The sequence below is a fragment of the Acipenser ruthenus genome, chromosome 8 (genome assembly GCF_902713425.1).
Source record: "Acipenser ruthenus chromosome 8, fAciRut3.2 maternal haplotype, whole genome shotgun sequence".
Lineage (NCBI taxonomy): Eukaryota > Metazoa > Chordata > Actinopteri > Acipenseriformes > Acipenseridae > Acipenser > Acipenser ruthenus.
Window position 1 is genome coordinate 23,253,623 of NC_081196.1, and position 26,658 is coordinate 23,280,280.

General features: G+C 39.7%; 1 protein-coding gene across 4 annotated transcripts in view; it reads right to left on the reverse strand.

Annotated features, from left to right (window-relative positions):
- Positions 1-26,658, reverse strand: part of LOC117407400 (microtubule-associated tumor suppressor candidate 2-like) — a 323,947-nt gene that overhangs the window by 106,767 nt on the left and 190,522 nt on the right. The window contains exon 1 of one of the 4 annotated variants that reach the window (XM_059028739.1): positions 21,141-21,424. The exons of the other annotated variants lie outside the window; for them this stretch is intronic. Within the exon in view, the coding sequence (XP_058884722.1) occupies positions 21,141-21,234 (94 nt within the window). The 5' untranslated portion in view covers positions 21,235-21,424. Of the gene's footprint in view, positions 1-21,140; positions 21,425-26,658 lie in introns of those variants that run through there. 4 annotated transcript variants of the gene reach the window in all.

Sequence of the window (26,658 nt, forward strand, 5' to 3'; positions counted from 1 at the left end):
ATCCAAGGTAAAACCCCAGAGATTGGAGATCCAAGGTAAAACCCCAGAGATTGGAGATCCAAGGTAAAACCCCAGAGATTGGAGATCCAAGGTAAAACCCCAGAGATTGGAGATCCAAGGTAAAACCCCAGAGATTGGAGATCCAAGGTAAAACCCCAGAGATTGGAGATCCAAGGTAAAACCCCAGAGATAGGAGATCCAAGGTAAAACCCCAGAGATAGGAGATCCAAGGTAAAACCCCAGATACAGGAGATCCAAGGTAAAACCCCAGAGATTGGAGATCCAAGGTAAAACCCCAGAGACAGGAGATCCAAGGTAAACCCCCAGAGATAGGAGATCCAAGGTAAAACCCCAGAGATAGGGGATCCAAGGTAAAACCCCATAGATAGGAGATCCAAGGTAAAACCCCAGAGATAGGGGATCCAAGGTAAAACCCCATAGAAGGGGCATTCAGAACAGAAAATAGGAGGCACTTTTTTACACAGAGAATTGTGAGGGTCTAGAACCAACTCCCCAGTAATGTTGTTGAAGCTGACACCCTGGGATCCTTCAAGAAGCTGCTTGATGAGATTCTGGGATCAATAAGCTACTAACAACCAAATGAGCAAGATGGGCTGAATGGCCTCCTCTCGTTTGTAAACTTTCTTATGTTCTTATGTTCTAGATAGATGATCCAAGGTAAAACCCCAGCTCTAAGTCATGTTATCTGCTTGTGCTTCAGTAATACAAAGCTTAGAACTGGTAAGACACAGGTTTCCACTGGAATTAAGGGTATCCAGGGCAAACCATTTTGAAATGATTAATTCCCAATTACATACATAACTATTTTAGTATTTAACTTCCTGTTTTCAATATGAAGACTATAATGTATTGACAAAGCAAGAGATGAATACAAGTCCATGTCTCAATTAGAAACTGGAGCACACTGAGGAAAGTACTGTATTGATTTCTACACCTTGCAACAGAAGAATGTTTCAGCTGAGCTTCCCACTGCCCCCCAACTTCCCACACACACACATAAGTACCCACACCCCCTTCCTGCCCTCAGGGACATAAAGATATACAAAAATGAATGGTGTTTCTATTGTATTGTCCTCAACTGACTCATGTAATTAGGAATGTTAGCGATTCATTCTTTTAAAACAAACTGTATTTTTGTAAAAATAATATAAAAGTTGATCTTTTTTTTTTTTTTTTTTTACAGTTTACCATAGTACCTCCACAATGCCTTATTTTTTCCCAAAGTAAGGTTTCTTACCATTATTCACCACTATTTCAATATAGGAGCAACAGCTACTACAGCATCACCTTCATCAGCAACTGTTAGAGCTTCTCCATCTATTTGAGCTCATTATTCTCATCAGAACCATGTCCATAGGTCAGCATGGGGACAATACCTACATTTTAAAAACTCATATTCAAAATCACTACAAAACCCAATTGTATGTATGCAACAATTAGCTCAGATAAAAGTCAATATAAAGATAAATGTTGGAGTTGGAAGTTGGATTTAGAACAAGCAAAATGAACTCCTTTGGCTTCAATACAACTTCTAAATGCCTTGGCATAGCAAGTATAAGCCTTTTGCATAAGTCAAGGGGATTTTGCCACGCTTTTCAACATCTCTTTCAACTGTTCAATGCTTGAAAGCTGGCTACTTTCATAGCCTTGATTCAGCAGTGCTTGATTGAATTCAGAAGCAACAGTAGACTAAGCCTAATTAGGATCACAGTGGCTTGAAACCCCAGAGAAGGAACAGATTACCAGATGTAACCTTTAACTGCTGCATCTATGGGAAGAAAATTGATCCTATGGTACTTGAGAAAATATAATTATCTTCAATTCAGCAAAATAGGGCTGTTGGGTTGTTTTTGCTAGTGTTATTGAACTTGAGACAGATACACCATGGGATAAAATTGGTATGCATAAATCACTTTCAACACACTGAACTAAGCAGTCCTCCAGACTGTTTGTTAACAGTATGTGGATCACCTAAGAATTTAGATTAATACCTAACCAAGAAAGTAATCAGAAAACTATATTGCTCCTCCAAGCCCTAAGCAATAGAACCAACGACCTGTTTGTGAAGCTTGAGTTTTTGTTTCTATGCACCACTCCTTTGGTGGCTCTTTCAGCCAAGCTACCAGAGCAGGGAATGATACAGGTGCTGTAATGATTTCATTATTTGATTTGGTACGATAATTTGAAGGATTGTCTCCGGTCTGGTAAAACATTGGACATCTGAATAGCTTTGATTTAATCCAACCACACATCCATGTCTAAACAGAATTTACGAGGCAGCCAGGCAACAAGGAGAATGCTGCCTAGTATATAAATAACTGGTGACAATTGAGTTAGTGACCAATGGGAAATAGCCTAATCCTCTGAGATAATGTGCCTTGACTGATGGTTTCTGACTACCAGCATGGGTACTTTTCTATAGCCTGATTAAATAGAAAAAAGAGTGGCAGGCACAAGACAAAGTACAAATCTACAGCATCACCCTGGAAATGTATGGACATTATCATGTAGCACTCCACGATACACATGGTGACATTTTATACAGAGAAACAATTTTATTTTTGCATTAGATTTATTATTACTACCAAATGATTACTGTTATCAATATTATTACTTTTTAAAATAAAAAACTATTCAACAATGTAATACAAACAGTCTACCCCTTCTTCTAATCAGCTAGATGACATAGCTGGGGAATAATTAAACAGATGGTTCTTCTTGATAGGATTCATCAGCAAAGTGACAATGCAACATCAGCCCTTAAAACAGTGAATGATTCGGGTTGTAGGATTACCAATTCAAGATCTGAAGAAAGATTTCTGGCACTAAAGTAGGCGGTCAGTCTTTTCATTTATAAAAAAATAATTTAAAATGTGTGTTTTCATTAATAACTAGTGAGTTTCCACTAACACCAATGATATCTTGTTCCTGACACTGTAGGCAGCCAGGGAGTTATTGAATACTTAATCTGATGTAAATCATTTTTGATACTGTGTGCCATGTATTGTTCTTCTAACATTGTAAATTATATAGATAATTAGAAATGGTAAGATGTTTTTAATGTTAATTTCCAGATTTAGAATGACAATTCACTATCATAAATGAAAACCGTGTATAACAAAGTAATTGTCATGTTCTTTTATTGTAATACTGTACAGCCTGTAACTTGTTTTTGCTGATGTTAGCAGACGGGTAGAGGCTTTGGACTAACATGCCTCTCCACTGAAGAAGATTCTGATACTGTGGTGATCAGATCATAGAGTAGGTGTCGCCACAGCTGCTCTTTCATTCCTTTTTAGGACTCAGGTTGAATTTTGGACTGATTAACTGCTGCTCAGATGTCAAACCATGTCCCCAGAGAATACTAAGATAATCCTCTCGACGGATGAACACCTAATGCAGTAACGCATCGTTCCTGCTTTCAAGCACAGTGCAGCGTGTGTCATGTGGGGATATGTTTTGCCAATATTTGTTGAATGACTACTACTTTAAAGGTGCTATAGACTATATTACAATAGCCGTGATCGGTCAGTGCGGATATCTCAATGAATCTAGTTTTAGGACACACTATACAATTTCAGTTATTTTGCATTACATGCACTGTAGCAACATAACCCTAAACAATATTATCATGATGTGAAACACTTCTCATGTTTTCACGAATGTTCTTAACTTTTGAAAGGTAGTGTTTATTGTAGCATGTCTGGGTGTAGCATGTCAATGTAACAAAGAATATTATATATAACTGACAAAGGAAATGTGATGTTATCATTTTAATCCTTTGAATGCCACTCACACATCTAAGCAGCCCACCAAAGAAAGTAAACTTCTCAAATAATATTACTGTATTATTATTTCACACAGATAGACATGTCTATTTTAAACTATTTAAAAAATAAATGTATGATCAGGATGGGTCAAGATAAAGAAAAATAAGTCTCACCTTATTCTCACTCTATTTTGGTTGTACTTTCAGGTTGTGTGGGTTTCCATGTAGTTTTATTTTAGCCAGAGAAATTGTCCTTCCAAATACAAATAAGCTAATTAATATCACAATATGGGAGGGCATATTTAAATGTTTCTGTCTGAGTTCCAATTTTGTGTTGCATGACTACTGATATCGTACAGCTTTCTTAAACTGGGTTTCCACAAAGTTACTATTTGTAGTGCCTTTAGAGCTCTGTTAAAAATATAACCACACAAACATACTTAAATATTTTACGGCAGACGTGTTATATTTAAAAAGTTATATTAAAATGTATATATGTTTTGCGATTGATGATTACTGGGATAATCTTACATCGATTTCAAAACTGCTTAATTGACGATACGCACACACTGTCCTTCTCATAGGGGATGAACCCGATCACACTCTGTTCACCCACCCTTCTACGACTACTACAACTACTAATAATAATAATCAATACCTGAAATCCGAATTCCACAAGAACAGTGAAAGGCTCTCGCCAGTAGAATGTGGTTATATATACAGTATATATTGTTGTTATTGGGGATCCAGTAGATGCTAATCCACCGGGGACTTTCTGGAACTGTGTTATGTCTTGCAGCAGGCTGATGTTAAGCCCCATATTCGTCTTTTTGAACAAATTCGTGGATCCAAGATTTGTTTATTTTTATTTTTTTTCATGTTTTTGTTCTTTAAAACCAATCTTCGATGAATTTGGTTTAAGGGATTTTAGCAGGCTGTGTGGTCCAGTGGTTAAAGAAAAGGGCTTGTGAGCAGGAGGTCCCCGGTTCAAATCCTAGCAAGTCACTTAACCTCCTTGTGCTCTGTCTTTCGGGTGAGACGTTGTTGTAAGTGAATCTGCAGATGATGCATAGTTCACACACCCTAGTCTCTGCAAGTCGCCTTGGATAAAGGCATCTGCTAAATAAACAAATAATAACTCAATGTGGACACTCAAGTCTGGTGAATTCCCAGCTATGCTAATTTTAATACACTTTGGGGGTACAAACATGACTTTTTGTCCTTGGTAGGTACCCAAGATAGATGCTGCACAAGGCTAGTGTGCAGTGTATTGCATCTTATAGCTAAGGGACAGAAAAGTCTAAGCTTAAAGCAATCGGATATCTGATCATCAAACACGAACATAACAAAAGTGTAAAAGGAAGAGTTTCGTTATTTATTTGTAGCAGCGTCAGTATTTTTATAGCCTTGCTTATAGAACAACCAAACTATAAAGCACTATCATTTTATGAGTCTGTGACAGGCTAGCTGCAGGGATGACATCAGGCCAAAAAGAATCACACACAAACAGGCAGCACTTGCAGTGAATCTGAGACGCGGCAGCGCTTAGTGTTTTCATAAACAAATAAATAAAAGGTTGAACAAAACAGAACACAGCACTTTAAGCCAAAATAAATAGACAAAGAAAACTGACTAACACTTAAACAGTGGAAGAACAGACAAACAAACACGATGAGTAAAAAATAAACTTATATTTCCTCTTTCCTTAGTTTTTAAATTTTCTCCTCTTCACACCCGTTCTCCACTCACCGAACACACAACCCCGAGTGAGTGAAACGTGCATCTATATATACAATTGTGCTGGGATTCAATTACCAATAAATTATTCACTTGAATCCCAGCACGTGAACTAAATCTGTGCAACCCCGTGCTCACATATGATTAACTACTTTAAATGCACGTGAAGTGAAGTGCAATCCCTGTGCCTAAATACAATTATACATTTTAAATAACTCGTGCTACACACACCCATTTATATCCCGTGCAGCAATATCTACACACCAACATTAACACACCACATGCAACATATAACACACAAATGCACACAGGGGCGGGGCACATTGCCACAGAGTCAAATGACAATAATTTGAAACATTTAATAAATGTTGTCACATGGTCACTTCCAGCAGATCTCAGATAATAAAGGATTGCTTGGTACGGGCTTTACTATAGTAGAAAGTTGCACGACATTATGTGAAAAAAGGCACTTTACAAAGCGTTTAAAAAGGACCAAAAACAAAGTACACAGAAAGAGTACTTGGAACTGCAAACACAAATCAAAAAGGAAGTTAGAAAGGCCAAGAGAGAGATAGAAATCAATATTGCTAAGGGGGCTAAAAACAATTCCAAAATGTTTTTCCAATATTATAACAGCAAGAGAACATTCAAAGAGGAGGTTAAATGTCTAAGAGACACAAATGGCAAAATCATAGATGAAGAAAAAAAAATAACAAATATATTAAATGATTACTTTTCACAGGTTTTTACAAAGGAGGACACGGACAACATGCCCCACATGTCGACCTGTTCCTATCCAATTTTAAATAACTTTAGCACAACAGAGGCAGAAGTGTTAAAGGGACTAGGAGCTCTTAAACAAATCCCCTGGGCCGGATGAGAGCCTCCCAATAGTACTCAAAGAAATGAGAGAAGTTATTTACAAACCGCTAACCAAGATCATGCAACAGTCTCTTGACACAGGGGTTGTACCGACAGACTGGAAATTGCAAACGTAATACCGATCCACAAAAAGGGAGATAAAACCGAACCAGGTAACTACAGACCAATAAGCCTTATGGAAACTATAATAAGATCCAAAATGGAAAATTACGTATATGGTAACAATATCCTGGGAGACAGTCAGCATGGTTTTAGGAAAGGGAGATCATGTCTAACTATCACGCTTGATTTTTTTGAGGATGCAATTTATCAATTGATAATTGCAAAGCATACAACATGGTTTATTTAGATTTCCAGAAAGCTTTTGACAAAGTCCTGCATAAAAGATTAATTCTCAAACTGAACGCAGTAGAGATTCAAGAAAATGCATGCACATGGATCAGGGAGTGGTTAACATGTAGAAAACAGAAAGTACTGATTAGAGGAGAAACCTCAACATGGAGCGAGGTAACCAGTGGTGTACCACAGGGATCAGTATTAGGTCCTCTGCTATTCCTAATCTACATTAATGATTTAGATTCTGGTATAGTAAACAAACTTGTTAAATTTGCAGACGACACAAAAATAGGAGGAGTGGCAAACACTGTTGCAGCAGCAAAGGTCATTCAAAATGATCTAGACAGCATTCAGAACTGGGCAGACACATGGCAAATTACATTTAATAGAGAAAAGTGTAAAGTACTGCACGCAGGCAATAAAAATGTGCATTATAAATATCATATGGGAGATACTGAAATTGAAGAAGGAATCTATGAAAAAGACCTAGGAGTTTATGTTGACTCAGAAATGTCTTCATCTAGACAATGTGGGGAAGCTATAAAAAAGGCCAACAAGATGCTCGGATATATTGTGAGAAGTGTTGAATTTAAATCAAGGGAAGTAATGTTAAAACTTTACAATGCATTAGTAAGACCTCACCTAGAATACTGTGTTCAGTTCTGGTCACCTCGTTACAAAAAGGATATTGCTGCTCTAGAAAGAGTGCAAAGAAAAGCAACCAGATTTATCCCTGGTTTAAAAGGCATGTCATATGCAGACAGGCTAAAAGAATTTAATCGATTCAGTCTTGAACAAAGAAGACTACTCGGTGATCTGATTCAAGCATTCAAAATCCTAAAAGGTATAGACAATGTTGACCCAGGGGACTTTTTTGACCTGAAAAAAGAAACAAGGACCAGGGGTCACAAATGGAGATTAGATAAAGGGGCATTCAGAACAGAAAATAGGAGGCACTTTTTTTTACACAGAGAATTGTGAGGGTCTGGAACCAACTACCCAGTAATGTTGTTGAAGCTGACACCCTGGGATCCTTCAAGAAGCTGCTTGATGAGATTCTGGGATCAATATGCTACTACAACCAAACAAGCAAGATGGGCTGAATGGCCTCCTCTCGTTTGTAAACTTTCTTATGTTCTTATGTTCTTAACACTACGTTGCAGACAGGCCTGTGCGTAGTCTCTGTAAAAAAAATGAAAATACACAAGAGAAAAAACTCTCAACAAATACAGTAATTAAAACAATTACATAATAATATAAAATGTCTTGTATTTTTTGCCAAAGCTAAAATGAGAAATAAAGCTATTGCAGCCTAGGGGGAGACCACAAAGTCAGCTGACTTATGTTGCTGGATCCCTGGGAAGGAGCGACTCTAGCCGCTGGCTTCACACAGGGCACAAGGCCACAGTGGAACATAACAAGCAACAGGCTAAAGTGCACAAATTATGCGTAAATGGTAAAAACTATGACAGTGATTATATTAATATCACATATCATTTGTGAAAAACACAATAAATGCGAAATAGGATAACTAAAAGGAAATATGGGATTACATGAGCTTGACCCTTGCAAATGAAGAGTTTGAGGGTCATCTTTGATCCTGATCTATCATTTGAGGCTCATATTAGGGAATTTACTAAAGTATCTTTTTACCATTTGAGAAATATAGCCAAACTTAGACCAATTCTTTCCTTATCTGATGCCGAGAGACTAATGCATGCCTTTGTTTCATCTAGAATTGGTTATTGTAATGCACTTTCTTCTGGTGTCCCAAAATGTGTGGTATCCTGCTCATAGCTGGTTCAGAATACCGCCGTTACCCCTGTTTTGGCCTCTTTACACTGGCTCCCTGTGCAGTATAGAATTGATTTTAAGATTTTGCTGTTAATTTACAAGGCTCTGAATGGATAAGCACCTGATTATTTGCAGGAGTTACTGATCCTGTATCTTCCAAACTGCACTCTGATATCACAGGATGCGGGGCTGCTGGTTATTCCTAGGTAAGGTGACCATATGACTGTGTTCAGCAGGACAGTTTGGGATAGTTCAGGCTTTTCACCTCATAACCCAATGCATTCTGGTAAGCATAGTCCTGCTTCTCTTAAAGGTAAGAATGGTAACTGAGACAGGTCAAACGTACCAGAATGCATTGGGTTGCGAGTTGAAAACCCTGAACTGTCTCACTGAATATGGAGCCATGTGGTCACATGTGGCAATGTGCCCCGCCCCGTGTGCATTTGTTTTATGTTGTATGTTATGTGTGTTAATGTTGGGATATAATGTGAGTAATGAGCATGAGTATTTAAAATGTATAATTGTATTTAGGCACAGGGATTGCAATTCACTTCACATGCATTTAAATTATTTAATATGTGAACACGAGGTTGCACATAATTAATTCGCGTGCTGGGATTCAAGTGACTAATTAATTAGTAATTGAATCCCAGCACAACAGTATAGTGTTTGGTGAGTGGAGAACGGGTGTGGAGAGGAGGTAAAATAAACGATAATAATAAGTGTTTGTACTCACCGTGTTTGTTTGTCTCTTAGTCCACTGTTTGTTTAGTGTTAATCCGTTTTGTTTGTCTATTTATTTTGGCGTAAGTGCCGTGTCCTGTCTTCTGTTTTGTTCAACCTTTTTATTTATTTGTTTATTAAACACTGAGCGCTGCCGCGACTCAGTTTCATTCCTCACCACTGTGTCTGTGTACTGCTTTCTGGCCTGAGGTAATTCACAAAGCCACCCTGTGACATCACCTTATTATTAGGGTCAACAAAAGCAACACGGGAGGGGTAGGGCTTTTTCTTGTAGAGCTCCTAAATTATGGAATGCTCTGCCTTCGTTTGTCAGGGAAGCTGGGAGCATTAGAGTTTTCAAATCAAGACTAAACACACACTTTTATAAAATGGGTTTCTTATCTTAGTGGGTTTTAAATAAATAAATACAATATTCTGGAATGTGGGACCAGCACTATCAATGTTTGAGCATATATAGAGAGAAGAAAGTACAAGCTACTGTACATAATCAGATAGTAAAAAGCCACCAAGGAGTTTGGTGCCATCACAGAACTACGAGGTGGCTTTTTACTATCTGATTTATGTACAGTAACTTGTATTTTATTTTGTATAATACCAGCAGAAATAGAAAAAAGAAACACACAGAGATACAATTAAACAAATATGTTCTTTACTAAAAATCACAAACTACTTTTTTTTTTTTTTTATAATAATAATAATTAGGCGTGTCGGTTGTATCTTGGCTTTTTCATCAGATTCATAAAATTTCCTGTTGACTTTTGAGTTGTTAAAGATGCAGTTATGCCCAAAAATGCTCTGGAGGCTGTAATGTAACTCAGAGTTTTGTGTGAATGGGCTTTGGGTGACGCTGCAACAGAGACTGCGTCGTTATCATTATTTTCTTTCTCACTATCTTTGTTGTTTTGTTTACCGACATGATCTTGCAGATTGCAGGAAGTACTGGCCAGAATTTCAGAGATCTTTCGCTGCTTGTGTTCAGCAAGGTATGAATAATTATTCATGCTCTGCTCGTCGTGAGGGATTGTTTCTACCGGTCGCAGTTCACTGAGCTCTGCCAAGTATGATCTGAGGATGGCGAGATCGGAGATGGTTTCCCTATTAGGTTGGTATTTTGCTACTGTGCTACAAAGTTCTGCCCAGCCTCTGACACTACGGTAAATCGAGAGGACATTTTTTTTTAACAAATAATTGTAGGCACCTTTTGATGGGAACGCTATCTTTATACACAATATGTTTTTTAAATGCCACATCATTCGTAAAAAACACAAGAAACAGCGTACCTATCAAATAACATTTCACATCAGATTAGTTTAACAGGAAAATCAGCGTTATTTCTACTTCGTTAGACGTGAACGTTCTGAGCCCTAGTCAATGGCAAAAGCCTTTCACACAATGTGACAAAACCAGAAAGAGTCAGAGTGTGTCAGGGTTTACTTTCTTTTGCCATTTCCAAATTCAGTATTATATTTGTGTATTTTATTGTTGTATTTAATATTATGGTAGTGTGTTCTTAGTATGCCTACCAAGACAAAAACTTGTGAACCACTATGTATGAGCCAAGAACGACGGAATCACTTGGCAGTTGTGCACCAAAAGAATCTTACCGATGAAATTGACAAAATCTCCTTAACGACTTCATTTTGTGAACTGAACTGAACAGCGCCGAGATGTATTTGCTCTTTACTAAGCATTAAGTCTGCAACAATAACAATACGGTATGAAACGGTAGTGTTAATAAAATGTGTTTTTTTTCTTTTTTTTATTAAATATCCTTAAAGTTTGGGAAGCGTTAATTTACAATTCAAGTTACAAAACATGATTGAAGGTCATGCTGTGTATATGCAGTCAGCCATTATAATGTAATTGATGCCTATTTTCGTTATTTATTGATTTTGGTATGTTTTATTTACGATAACCGAGATTAATTATTGTGTACCTTATTATTGTATTTTGAGTTACTCTGTCTATGTTGCTACTTTAATAACGACAAGTTGTTGTTTATACTCGGTCACACTGTGAGTGGACTTGAATACCGTTTCTTTGACATTAAAACTGGTTGAATTTAAACTCACCGTGTTAAGCCGAGGACACACATGAACGGCGCAGCACGTCTTGCGGGGAGCGATGCTGTGCGGCGTGCCAAGCCAAATGATACAGGACGTCAAGTAACCAGGCCCGGCGTTACGGGTGGGACTGCCCCCCCCCCAGTTTCAGATTCTAAATTGATTCAGTACCGTCAGCTTCCAGTTCTGGCGGTAGATGCCCCCTGGAATGTCTCAGCACCAAATGTAAATCAAATTTAAAATCAATCCGCGTGAGTGCTGGCTTTTTCTTTTTGACTTGCTGTATTTTTAAGCGTAGTTCACTATTGGACAGTAAATACTAAACAAAGACACAATTGGTCCAAATTAATTTATTATTAATCAAAAGCAGCCAATTAATACTCTGCATTGACTAAAGCAGCCAATACTGTAGCTGCAACTGCTGAGAGCCAATCGCAGACTGACAGCTTGACTGGAGCACAGACACGGCATCTTTCAACAACAAAGCGCGACGCGGACAGTTCAGTAATATTGTGCCATTCATATGTAGATTCAAGAGAGAATTTTCAAGAGATTCAAGAGAGAGGTTTTGGCTGAAGGTAGAAACATGGTGAGTTAGAAGGCATTTTAGAGTGGTATTTAATGAGAGATTGTATTGGTTGTTCAGACTCAATTGTACACGGACTGTTAATTGCTCTGTTCATTCCTTAGGCAATGTCCAGATTATAAATAGGGCTTTAAAACCCTAACAAGTTAATACAGCATTTAAATTGATTTACTAATTAAAAATGCATTATTTTTTCTCTTTATATGTATGTCATCCTTGTTTTTTATTTTAAAAAAAATGTTGGGAACTATTTTCTTAGACCGTCTTTACTCAGCGGAAAGGTACCCAACGAATCAGTATAAGTTCAAGGTAAATTTAGATTTTAAGGTGTTTTTTTTTTATTTAAAGAAAACAATGGTAAAATAATATTCTGATAGAGACAGTGCCCTCTCGATGATGGGCTCTACCGTGTGATAGTTAACCTTGACTTTCGTTGGTGCCCTCTCCTTCAGCTCGGGACCCATCAAGTCATGGTCAACTATCACACGTAGAGCCATCATCGACGGACACTATCGCTTAAATAAAAAAAAAAATCTATGAGAAATCATTAATCAAATCAAAGTAAATCAAAGCACAATAATAATAATAATAATAATAATAATAATAATAATAATAATAATAATAATTTAAAAATGTCTAGGTGTTTGGAAACCCCTTCGTAGGGCCGCCTTGTCGGATTGTTTACAAAAGCGTATGTTTTTTTATGTTCAGTATTGAATAGCCAGTTGAAAGTAAGCATTATATGTACATTTGTTACTTTACAGTAATGCACTGTTCACGCTAGGCTGTGCCACTGCATCAATGCCCCCCTGAAATAAAAAATGTCCCAGTGAATTTCTCTTAACGCGCCCGTGTGTCCCCCTTCCCAGACCAGACACAATACCAATACGCAGTAAATTAATGCATTTTGTATTAACATAACATGTCTGACGACAGCCTAATCTTTTTTACTTGCTTGTTTACACTTGCGTTTTCATAATTAAACTTCAGTGCCATATTCTCCAGTCCAGTAGAATGCGCTCACACCCTCCCCGGTTACAGTGAGTTTCACAGTAAAGCCTGGACGACAACGTCAGGCTTGTTACAACATGGCCCGGCGCAAATATAACCTTGTATCCCTGTTACACCCGACCATTACTTCTGGAAGAATAAGTAATCAGCTTTGGCAGTGACTGTTGAAATGTAGGCTATTATATTTGTGCTTAAATACTGTGAAATTCATCCACTGTAAACTTATCTATATGCTAGACAAAATATCTGTCAGATATTTGGAGATGTGTATTTCTGCGTACTACAGTACAGTTTATAGACAAAGTGCAGTAGATTTGTGAAACGAAAACACATAATTGATTAAAAAAAAAAAGTAGTCTACGGTAACATTATAAAATATGTGAAATTTGTCTCTTCTATGACAATAATTCAGTATGTGTTAAGCACCAACTGTCAACAACATTTCACCAGTAGGCCTATAACGGCATTATAAAAAAACATATACAGTCACCTCCAAAATTATTGGCACCCTTAGATGAGCAAAAAAGACAGTATAAAATAAATAATACCAGTACCGAGCTATATTGTAATTTTCCAACATGTGGAATATATTTGACTTTATTAATGATGCATTGGAATCAACCAAAATCACACATTTCTCAAATTATAAATTTATTTCCAAAAAAAAAAAAATGAAGTGTCACAATTACTGGCACCCTTGTTTTCAGTACTTTGTGCACCCTCCCCTTGCAAGGATAACAGCACTGAGTCTTTTTCTATAATGTTTAATGAGATTGGAGAACACATTGGGAGTGATCTTAGACCATTCCTCCATACATAATCTTTCCAGATCCTTGATATCCTTCAGTCTGCGCTTATGGACTACCCTTTTCAATTGAAACCACAGGTTTTCAATGGGGTTCAAGTCCGGAGACTGAGATGGCCATTGCAAAATGTTGATTTTGTGGTCAATTAACCATTTCTTTGTGGATTTTGATGTGTGCTTGGGGTCATTGTCTTGCTGGAAGATCCACTTGCGGCCAAGTTTCAACCTCCTGACAGAGGCAACCAGGTTTTTGGCTAAAATGTCGTGGTACTGGGTAGAGTTCATGATGCCGTTGACCTTAACAAGAGCCCCAGGACCAGTGGAAGCAAAACAGCCCCATAACATCAAAGATCCACCACCATATTTTACAGTAGGTATGAGGTTCTTTTCAGCACACGCATCCTTTTTTCAACGCCAAACCCACCGCTGGTGTGCGTGGCCAAAGAGCTCTATTTTCGTTCCAATTGAAGTGCCAATGCCATTTAGCAAACTCCAGGCGCTTACGTTTGTTGGTTGCTCTCAATAAAGGCTTTTTTCTGGCAACCCTTCCAAATAGCCTATTGGCATGGATGTAGCGTCTAATTGTAGATTTGGAGACTTGGTGACCCCCAGATGCAACCAAGTTCTGTAATTCTCCAACTGTGGCCCTTGGATTTCCCTTTGCCTCCCAAACCATCTGCCTCAATGTGCGTGGGGGCAATATACACTTGCGTCCTCTACCAGGCAAGTTTGCCACTGTTCCAGTGCTTTTGAACATCTTAATTATTGCCCTAATAGTGGTAAGTGGTATACAGTAATCCGTCGCATATCCGTCCGTCACACATCCGCCCTGACCGCTTACCTGCCTGGACAAGACTTCTCAGCCACGTGACTAATGTGTACAGCGCAGAGGGAAAATGGCGAAAGAGAGTTGTGCTTACAATTGAGAAAAAAGTTAGAAATACTTTCACTGCTAGAAAAGGGAGTTACCAGGGAAAAACTAGCACAAGACTTCAGAATTGGAAAAAGCACTGTGACAGATCTCAAAAAGTCTGCTTCAGAGATTAAAAAGTTTGCATCGGGTGCAGAGAGTTTCTATGGATGCAAACAACGGAAGGTTCTGAGACACCCGCAAGATGACAAATGAGATAAAGCTGTGTATACCTGGTTTGTTCAAGCAGGGAATGAGGGAATTCCAATATCAGGGGCTATATTATGTGAGAAAGCAAAGAGGTTTAATCAGTTGTTGGATGGCGACTCAAACTTCAAAGCTTCATCTGGCTGGCTGAAGCGGTTTCAGAGCCGTCATGGAATCAAGCAGCTCACTGTGCAGGGTGAAAAACTTTCGGCAAACACTGAAGCGGTAGAGCCGTTTGTTTCAGAATTATACAGTTTGATAGAAACACATCAGCTTACCAGGGATCAGCTGTATAACTGTGACGCCTACCGGGTCTTCTACTGGGCACAGCAGCAAAGCCGAGGTGCTTTAAAAATGTTAACCTGGCTGCTTTACCAGTAGTGTACAAGTCACAAAAGCGTGCATATGGATCGAGATATATTCCATGACTGGTTTCACAACCATTTTGTGCCGAACGTAAAACAAAAGCTATAGGAGCTGGGCCTGCCACCGAAAGCAGTTCTGCTGTTAGATAACACCCCTGCTCACCCAGCAGCAGAAACCCCGGTAAATGGAGACGTACAGTGCTTGTTTTTACCTAAAAACACTACAGCATTAATTCAGCCTATGGACAACGGGATAATTGAAGCAACGAAACGCAGGTACCGACACAAAATGCTAGAGTCTTTTCTTCACTCAAGTTCTGATGCTTTTATTGAAAACGTAAAAAGGTTAACAGTAAAAGATGTTGTCTATTTGGTAGCGGATGCATGGCAGAACATTGAGAAAAGCACACTACAGAATGCTTGGAAGAAACTAAAATTGGGATCTGAAAAAGCCAACGATGTTGCACCAAATGTACAAACAGAACCTGAATCGGCTGAATCTGTGTTCGAGGGATTTACAGAGGACGAAATCCAACAGTGGAAAAATGCAACGAAGCAGATCCTGCCTATCATCGTTTAGATGATGAAGAGATTGTGGATGACGTAAATGTAAATAACAGCGACAAACGAGAAAGTGAGGATGAAGACAATGAAACTAAAGCAGCCGTTTCCCACAGTGAAGCAATTGAGTGCTTTCAAAAAGGACTTGACTGGCTGGAACAGCAACCCGAAGCTGAGACTACTCAGCTTTTGCTTGTCCGGTCTTTGATTGCAATGGCAGCGAAAAAAAGGGGCTTCAGACAAACCCGCATACAAGATTTTTTTGCTCCAACACAATAATATTGTAAGTCGCATAATGTACGTTATAGGCTTCTGTATAGCCTTCTGTATTCTTCTTTTGAGTTCTAGGCTTTATGTTGTTGAATAAACACAAACTACAGTTACTTTTGTAAAAAAAAATATTAATTCATCCTACCACAGTAGCCTAATAACGTTAAATCCCAGAACATAAACGGTGTGCATTTTGTAGTGCTTACATGTTTATACAAGTACATTATAACTGTTATGTTTTTTTATCATGATTCATTTATCCGTCTTTTAGTGTATCCGTCCTTACTCCGGTCCCATGGCAGTCGGATATGCGACAGATTACTGTATTTAGTTTTTTAGCCATTGCCTGATTTATGAAGGTCAACAACCATTTGTCTCTCTTCATTTGTGAGTTCTTTGCCTTTCCCCATGGTGATGGATGACAAATGGATTTCATATGCGTGTTGCCTCATTTTTATACCCCAGTGAAACAGGAAGCCATGGAAGGCCACAATACAGTTCCTTAAGACTGAGATGAACTTAAAGAAGTAGAATGTTAATGCAGATTTAATTTTGTTTGATTTTATTTATAAGAATCTTTAGGGGTGCCAATAATTGCGACACCAATCTTTTTAAGAACATTTTTTATTACTTGTTAATAAAAAACATTTTCTCTGAGTAATTGTATTAGAATAAAAGAATATGGTTTTCCCATATATTTGAGTATAAAATAAATACAGCCTTTTTTGCTCATCTTTATCAAGGGTGCCAATAATTTTGGAGGTGACTGTATATACAGTATATGTGATTTTATACAGCACTGTATATATGCACTGGAATCTGAATAAAGGAAATTATTAAGTAATACAGTTCAAGTGCAGCAACGGTTTTAGTAAGTAACATTTTCAAAACCATATCATTATGTGCAGTATTTAAATATGTTAAAATATAGCAAACCCACAAAACCAACGACACACATATTGTATATTTGACATTTTATTTGTAGTGTTCTGTGTAACACGTGTAACACGGGCCATCGTTTAACCTTCGTACTGTATTGAAAAAAATTCAATACAGTACGTGAAGCAGATATACACATTTATCATATCAACAACATCAAAAATGGTTTTGAAAACTGTCCAAAATATTTACTTGGGGACTAAGAATGAAAAATGTCAAGAAAAAAATAATGCCATTTTTGATATGGACATTGTCAAAATAAGGGCAACTGGAAGGTAAGAATTTACCAGTCAGGACAATGGGATTCAAATACTACTACGATTAAACTGTATCTGTTGGTAATGTGGTTTCTTCTAATGCAGTTTTCAAACTGGGGTATGCGAGAAAAATTCTGAAATGGCGGACAACGCATTTTATTTAGTACCACTTGGCCATCTATTGCAAACTTTTGTCATGTAATCAACGTTTAATCGTTAACACTAGACTGATATGCTGTGACAGAGCGTTCAGTGCACACATGACTAATTTATATATTAAATATGTATGTTATAAATAAACCCTGTTGTTTAAATGCCATATAAATGACATATATATATATATATATATTAAAAAAAACTATAAGCCTAGTCTTTAACTCATTTTATTTCCTGTGTGCGTTCGTGCCTGCAAATCGATATTTATTTTTTCCAATGACCCGATTAAAGTTTATTATAACTTAAGTATTATTGGTTCATTTCAAAATACAGAATGTGTAGCCAATCAGAAACCGAAGTATTGCGTCTGCTGTGTTTTTAGCTTTTCAATCCAGTAAAAAAATATGGATTGTTGGCTCAATACTAGTACATTACTAGCAAAGGGCAATCAAGACAAAATACCGTCAGACATTAAAAACGCCAAAAATGTATTTCGTAATGAGGTCAGCTGTAGAGATGCGTGGACAGTGGACTGTTCTTTGCCTTCTTTTCTGTAATTTTATTATCAATAAAAAATACACGATTGGCCTTTGCTATCACGGAATAGTCCTATGTAATTTCTGAGTGATTGAGGCTAGCATGGAGGCTTTGTTGATTTTAATTCATTAGTAATTACAGTAAAATGATGTTGATGTTTCCAAAAACTAGAAACATGTTTGAGGGACTGTTTTAATCCAAAAGTAAATATATATATTTTCTGTTATAATACTGTAACTTTGTATTAATCACAAACTCCAAGGCTTGTGCGTCTTCTTGTACAGTATCATGTTATTGTACAGACCTTTTTTTCTGTACGCGGTGGACGGACTACATTTTTTAGAAAGGGGTATGCAGCTTAAAAAGATTGAAAACCCCTGTTCTAATGTGATTTGGTACAACGAATATCCTCTACTCAGTGATACACCAGCATCACTGTGACACATTTCCCAATATTTTCCCCAAAAGTGACAGTGAGTAGTTTAGAGACACCTTGGTTGTATCTACAGCTTTACAGTTTTATTTTTTGTTCTTCAGAAACAAAAGGTCAGTAAACTCTGCTGGCATATTTAAAACAAACAAAAATAAGAAATGGTGGTTGGTTCTGAATCATCAAACATATTGACCCCCTCACTGAAGAAAATGTCTCCCTAATTCGTTCTGAATACTTTAAACCCACCACAACTACTGTGACAGTAGTTGGGGCGGGTTTTCTATTGGATCTAAAATTAGATTACAATCAGGAAGGAGGCTTGTTAGCAGGATTTAAAGCTGTATTACAGTTAATTTATGGAGGATTTAAGAGAATTGTGACGAAATGTCCAAGAATTCCTACACACAAAAACCCCAGATGAATGTGCCTATGACCATAGGGATTTCATTGTGGAAGACAGCAAAGGAAAGAATGTACACATTTAGTGTGCAAGTACTGTCCAGTTACTATACATAGTTTGACACACAAAAAAAAAAAATTCATACAGTATATCAAAAACGAAAGCCCCTAAAAAAAACTAATTTACATAAAAATAGCTAAAAATAAGCACAGAAAAATACATTTAATAAAACCCGAAAAACAGAAGCCCTATTCATAATATTGCGCTGTTATATGATTTATTTATTTATTTGTTTATAAGTAAAATAGTATAAAATACGAGCTAATTGATTTGTTTTTCCAAAATGAGCCCGTCCTAAAGAAGTGGGTGCCCCCCACAGCGTTCATGCTGCTGCCAGGCCTGCAAGTAACTGGATTTATTGCGGGGTGTAAGCGGTTAGTATTTCTTTTGGATCATTCAATAGACCCATAACCAACGTCCTTGAAATTCTTATTTTTATAATCAAATAGCTCCGGATGATGAGAAACTAGCTATCAGTAGCTCCTCCATGTTCATGGTTATTCGAGTTCATCAAGACATGACGTTTCACACACCATGGACCTGATTGGCTAGACCCAGATTTGCCGCTGCAGGAAAATGTTTGAGAGGCAAAATATTGCTTGCCGAGTGACATTTTGCCGTTCTAAAATTCTACCGCTGCGACACTTTTCCGCAACGTCATTTTTTCATCAATGTGTAGTTCACTCTAATTGAAATAAAAGGTGAGCGATATGTGCTGCATTTTGCCGCTCCCCGCTAGCAGTGCCACGTCACTCATTTGTGTCCTAGGCTTTAGTGTGTTCACAGCCAGCGGCCAGAGTAGCAGAGAACTGTCACTTTCGTGGGTTATAGATCGATCCACTGTGTTCAACATTTATCCCCTATATACACCATTGTATAGTACAAACAATGTGCCATAGACAACTAATATATACATACAAAAATTAGATATTGTTAGGACACAGCGATGATAATTGTACATAAGTAGATATTGAGTTTATTGAAAATGTTACATTTTGTTGTTTACAAACAGGCTTTTAAAGAGATTAATTTCAATTGCTTCTCCAAACCCCAAGTATAGGGGAATCTGCCCCCTGACCCTGGGCACCACCAACAATTTTACAAACCCGGCGCAGCTGCTAATGGACACAGTTACTTGTATAAAATTAAAGTAGGGTATATTTTGTATTGCTATGTGGCTTTCCCAATCCACTCAAATGGCATATACCTACTGTGCACCTTATGTAATGGCAGTGAAGCGTATCAAAAGAAGAATGCCAATTAAAAATACTGTGCTGAAATTAGTATGCATTCTTTAACCCATTATTTAATAGTCAAAGCACAGCAAGCTCGGGAGGCATCGTCCAGCTTGCAATGTTTTTTTTTGTTTTAATTATATCAGTAAAAAAATAGTATCAGTAAAAAAAAAAAAGGTTACTGTAAGTCTGTATGTCAGTAAAAACAAAATTGCAAGGTTGGCAACCCTGGGTCTAGTACTGTATCTTTGCTGATTTTAACTAATCTGATATTGCACATTTCTTATAGATATTCAACTGAGACCATTTGCCTTGAGTCTATATAATGTCCATACAACAAAATAAGAATACTGTGATGTTTCAAAGTGTTTGTGTGTGTGTGTTTTTATAAACCAAAATATGAAATGCACTCGGAAATTGGAACAGGATTAGGACACTTTATCTAGGAATAGTTTATAAATATGTTATTAAAATAACAATTTAGAATAATGTAAGCATAGCAAGGATCATAATTGTAAACCTTAATTATAAAAAAAAAAAAGACAAATGTGTGATATGGGTCATATTTTAAGCCCATCATCCTGCTGCTCACATATGTAACTGAGATGGATTTACCAGTGAGGAGGAGGATGATGGGAAATGTAGTTCTGAGTGGTCCATGTGGGAACATGGGAAGCCATCTTGAGGCAGGGAATGCAATTTAAAAGTTAAAAGAAGTGGTCAAAACGTAAAAAAAATAAAAATAATAAAACACACACCTTACGTAAACGGTTGTAGCAACACATGGGAACATGTAACACAATAAAATAAAAGGTCCTTATGTACCCTTTAAACTAAGTTTTACTTGAATAAACCTGTAGTATTCTGTTATAGAATACAAGTTTAGGGTGGAAAAAGACAACCAATACCAGGGAACTGATAAATGAAAAAGGCTTTCCTGTGATTTCACTATTACTCATAATGTATGTTAAGCATACATATATACATCAGTATAACTACAGACGGTAAGACTGTGGTTGTCAAAAACCACATAAATCAAGTATTTTCCCTGTCAGTACTTACATGAACTCATTTGAAGTTGGTCATTCCCAGAAGACACTTTTTCGTAGACCAGGAAAAACAAAGAAACGCCATAACCAAATACAGCATACATCATGATCTCCAGAGTTTTATGCAGGAAAAAAATCCTAGAGCATCATTTGTGGTAATCATTATCTGGTCTTGGAAGTGTAGCTCCTCTGCCAGACCCTAGCTTGAAAGCAGCTGACTGGTGCTGTGCTGCAGCATTCATCCCCATTCACAGCACAGAACAAGACAGTGTCAAGCATAATAGCCAATACAAACAAACCAAGTTCTACAAGACAAGTGAGGTTACTAAATAACCACTACAGCTGGAGGCAAATAAAGGAGCCTTCAAGGCACGTAATTCAATAGGCTATCTGTTATAGCTATACATTTTATAAATAGAAGGGTGTAAGGAAATGTTGGCAAGACAGACCTATTAAACACTGCAGACAGCTGTTGGGAAGCATACTCGGGGTGGTTAAGGGGGCGCCATGTCTGGGCTATAGGGCCCAACCTCTCTGCAGGCCTCCCAAGAATTTGGATCCACTAGAGTAGGACACACAGGTTGCACATATAAAAACCATTCAGCAGGACTGTAAATCTTTCTGTCAAATGTGTACAGTAGCTGAGCCACAAGAAGTGTAAGGCATCACTTTGAATATTTCAGCTGCTCCAGCAAACCTTCAACAGATATTTTGACAACACCATAGTATACCCATGATTATCCTTCACTGCTAAGCCATTTATGGAAGCACCAATACAATAGTTTAAAAAAAAAAAACCAAAACATTGTACTACTGACGCACCCCCTTTCCTTCCCATTTATGGTACATTCGGAAATTCAATCTAATGCTCTCTGGGCACTCTCTTCAGAATGCTCCAGAGTGTGGATTTCTGATGGAGTTCACAAATAGCTATTTGCTATTCAAGATTAAACATAGTGACAGCTAACAAGGGGTATATTATTGGTGCTAATATAATGACATTAGGTTATAACAGACACACTTTTTTTGTGAATTAATGGAGGAGGTAATATTAAAAAAAATAGTGTTGGTATTCATTTACAAACATGTTAAGTTTAAAAAAGTGTTAAAATAAATACTGTGTATGAAAACTCAAAGACCAGTGCAGGCATTTAATCACACCCATCTGGTAAACAATGCATACCACTTTGAAAAGTAACTAATGGAAAGGCTATCTTTGGTGTAACCAAGTGTGGCGGAGTGTCCCGCCCCTTTGTTTATTATTTATTTATATTATGATTTATGTTTATATTACGGCGAAGCACCACTTATTTGTTATTGTTTTTGCATTTTAAAAACCCTGTGAGGATGCATGACTGATCAGCTACTGATTATTTAATGAGGTGCGAATTGCCCAATTAGCCTAGGCACCTGTATAAAAGGGAGTGGTTGGGTATGTTAGTTGGTGAGTGTTTGTGAGAGTGAGAAGACCTGTATGAGAGAGTGAGTGGTTATTTTTGGTATAGTTTGTTTAGAGCCTGTTTTTGTGTTTGTCTTTTTGGTTGGCCATTGTGCCTTTTGTTTTGTGTATTTTGTTTAATTAAAAGTCTTTTATTTTCCCTGCACATCCTGACTCTGAGTCTCCTTACCCCGGTCAGCCTGTCACATTTGGTGTCAGAGAAGTGGGATAGCGCCTCTGGAGACTTGGAGCAGGAGTGCAGGATTTTTTTTGTTTGTTTTGTTTAAAAAAAAAAAAAAAAAAGGAAGAGAGGATGAGGTGGAAGAAGGACTGGGAAGCGAGGGACAGGGAGGAGGAGGAGTACATCAGGGCCAGGTACCCGAGGAGCTGTAGGTCACCACTGTTGTGCCCCCTTTGTAACCAGCAACATGAGTTTGCTGCCTGTCCCTTCCCGGAACTATGAGGAGCCCGAATGTCCACAGCCCGAGTGGGAGGAGCCCGAACGTCCACAGCCCGAGTGGGAGGAGCCCGAGCGTCCACGGCCCGAGTGGGAGGAGCCCGAGCGTCCACGGCCCGAGTGGGAGGAGCCCGAGCGTCCACGGCCTGCGAGGGAGGAGTCGGTGCGTCCACGGCCCGAGAGGGAGGAGTCGTGCGTCCACGGCCCGAGAGGGAGGAGTCGGTGCGTCCACGGCCCGAGAGGGAGGAGTCGGTGCGTCCACGGCCAGAGAGGGAGGAGTCGGTGTGTCCACGGCCCGAGAGGAAGGAGTCGGTGCGTCCACGGCCCGAGAGGGAGGAGTCGGTGCCACCTCCACCAGCAGGGGAAGATTACCTGCTGTCTCTTCCTCCATCGCCGCCACCAGCAGAGGGAGCATGCCTGCTGGTTCACCTGCTGCTGCTGTCCCGAGAGCTAGAGGGGGAGGAGCCATCGCTGCCGTCCCAAGAGCCAGAAGGGGAGGAGCCATTACTGCCATCTCCAGAGCCAGAAGGGGAGGAGTTACAGGCTCAACCCCCTGAATTTTTCTGGGGGGGAGAAGGGCAGGATGCTGGTGTCCCCCAGCAGCCTCTATTTATGCTGCTGAAGGGAGCACGGCGCACACCAGCCCAGCCGCAACGACAGAGGGAGCCAGCACCGCCACAGCCTCCCTCTGCGTGGCCAGCATCAGCCCCATCACCACTGCCGAAGGAGTCGGCAGCCTTTCCGCCACCTCCACTGCCAGGAGCAGAGCAGCAGGAGCTGCCTCTGTCTCCGACACCTCCACCGCCAGGAGCAGAGCAGCAGGAGCTGCCTCTGTCTCCACCACCGCTAGGAACAGAGCAGCAGGAGCTGTTCCCGCCTCCGCCACCAGAGGGAGACGAGCTGCTGTTCCCGCCTCCGCCACCAGAGGGAGACGAGCTGCTGTTCCTCCCTCCGCCACCAGAGGGAGACGAGCTGCTGTTCCGCCTCCATCATCAGAGGAGCTGGAGCGGGCTCTACCTCCTGTAGCCAACAGGGAAGAGGAACTCTGGCCGCTGCCACCCTGGCCGGAGGTTCCTGCACTGTTGGCCAAGCCCAAGGATGCCTGCCTCGCACCGCCCAAGGATGCCTGCCTCGCACCGCCCAGGGATGCCACAGCCACTCCGCTCAGGGATGCCACGTCTGGATCGCCTGGGGTTGCCTGCTGCTTCGCATCGCCTGGGGTTGCCTGCTGCTTCGCATCGCCTGGGGTTGCCTGCTGCCCCGCTTTTGTTTCTCCTAGGGTCGCCGAGGGTTCTGCTTCGCCTGGGGTCGCTGAGGGTCCTGCTTCGCCTAGGGTTGCCTGGTGCTCCGCATCGCCTGGGGAATCGCCAGTTATGAAGTACGAGGGAGAAGTGGAGCTCCCGCTGCCGCCTTCATGGCCAGTGGCTCCCCTCCCAAGTTTGCCTCCCGAGGGTCCGCTGCTGCCGTCGCCTCCCGAGGGTCTGCTGTTATGGCCCGGGCCTGCCGGACTATCTTTGCTTGGGACCACCGGACTGCTTGTGGGCCAGGGGAAGCCTCTGCCCTCTCCCCAGCACCAGAAGAGACGATTTTGGGACTTTAAGGGGGGAGGTGGCCATTTAGGCCACGTTGTGCTGCGCACAAGGAGGGGAGGTGTGTGATGGGGTGCAGCCTATTTTGTGGTGGTTTTGTGTTTTTTGTATTGTTTAGAGTGAGTTTGGGGTGTGGTTCAGTGAGTTTGTGTGAGGAATGTGTGGCATGTGCCTGGGCTAATGAGGTGCGAATTGCCCAATTAGCCCAGGCACCTGTATAAAAGGGAGTGGTTGGGTATGTTAGTTGGTGAGTGTTTGTGAGAGTGAGAAGACCTGTATGAGAGAGTGAGTGGTTATTTTTGGTATAGTTTGTTTAGAGCCTGTTTTTGTGTTTGTCTTTTTGGTTGGCCATTGTGCCTTTTGTTTTGTGTATTTTGTTTAATTAAAAGTCTTTTATTTTCCCTGCACATCCTGACTCTGAGTCTCCTTACCCCGGTCAGCCTGTCACAGTGGGACAAACGTTTTTTGCCCAAACTAATCTTCATGGGCCACAGTGTAAATATAGCTACTATCCATGTAATATATATATATATATATATATATTAGTGCCTTGCATAAGTATTCCCCCCCTTGGACTTTTCCACATTTTGTAGTGATACAACCTGGAATTAAAATGGATTTAATCAGGATTTTTTGTCACTGATCTACACAAAATAGTCCGTAATGTCAAAGTGGGGAAAAAATCTACATATTTTTCAAAATTATTTACAAATAAAAAACTGAAAAGTCTTGATTGCATAAGTATTCACCCCCTTTGCTGTGACACCCCTAAATAAGCTTTGGTGCAACCAATTGCCTTCAGAAGTCACATAATTATTTGAATGGAGTCCACCTGTGTGCAATTAAAGTGTCACATGATCTCAGATTAAATACACCTGTTTCTGGAAGGCCCCAAAGTTTGTTAGAGAGCATATCTAAACAAACAGCATCATGAAGACCAAGGAGCTATCAAAACAAGTCCGGGATAAAGTTCTGGAGAAGCACCAATCAGGGTTGGGTTATAAAAAAATATCAGAAACTTTGAACACCCCCCGGAGCACTGTTAAATCCATTATTAAAAAATGGAAAGAATATGGCACAACCGCGACTCTGCCTAGAGAAGGCCGTCCACCAAAATTCAGTGACCAGGTAAGGAGGGCATTAGTCAGAGAAGCAACCAAGAGGCCAATGGTAACTCTGAAGGAGCTGGAGAGATCCACAGCTGAGATGGGAGAAACCGTCCATGGGACAACTATAACCCGGACGCTCCACAAAGCTGGGCTTTATGGAAGAGTGGCGAGAAGAAAGCCATTGCTGAAAAAAAACATTATCAAATCCCGTTTGGATTTTGCCAAAAGGCATGTGGGAGACAAACATGTGGAAAAAGGTTCTCTGGTCTGATGAGGCCAAAATTGAACTTTTTGGCCTTAGCGCAAAATGCTATGTGTGGCGCAAAGCCAACACTGCTCATCACCCTGAGAACACCATCCCCATGGTGAAGCATGGTGGTGGCAGCATCATGTTATGGGGATGCTTTTCATCGACAGGGACTGGGAAACTGGTCAGGAATGAGGGCAAGATGAAATTCTAGAGGAAAACCTGTTTCAGTCTGCAAGAGACCTGGGACTGGGGCGGAGGTTCACCTTCCAGCAGGACAATGACCCTAAACACACAGCCAAAGCTACACTGGAGTGGTTTAAAAACAAGAACCTGAATGTCTTAGAATGGCCCAGTCAAAGCCCAGACCTCAATCCGATTGAGAATCTGTGGCAAGACTTGAAAATTGCTGTTCACCAACAGTCACCATCCAACTTGACAGAGCTTGAGCAATTTTGCCAAGAAGAATGGGCAAAAATTGCAGGATCCAGATGTGCAAAGCTGGTAGAGACTTACCCCAAAAGACTCACAGCTGTAATTGCTGCCAAAGGTGCTTCTACCAAGTATTGACTCGGGGGGTGAATACTTATGCAACCAACAAATGTCTTTTTTTTTGTTTAATTAACTTTTGTGTCACAATAAACAAAAATATTTTGCACCTTCAAAGTGTTAAGTATGTTGTGTAAATCAA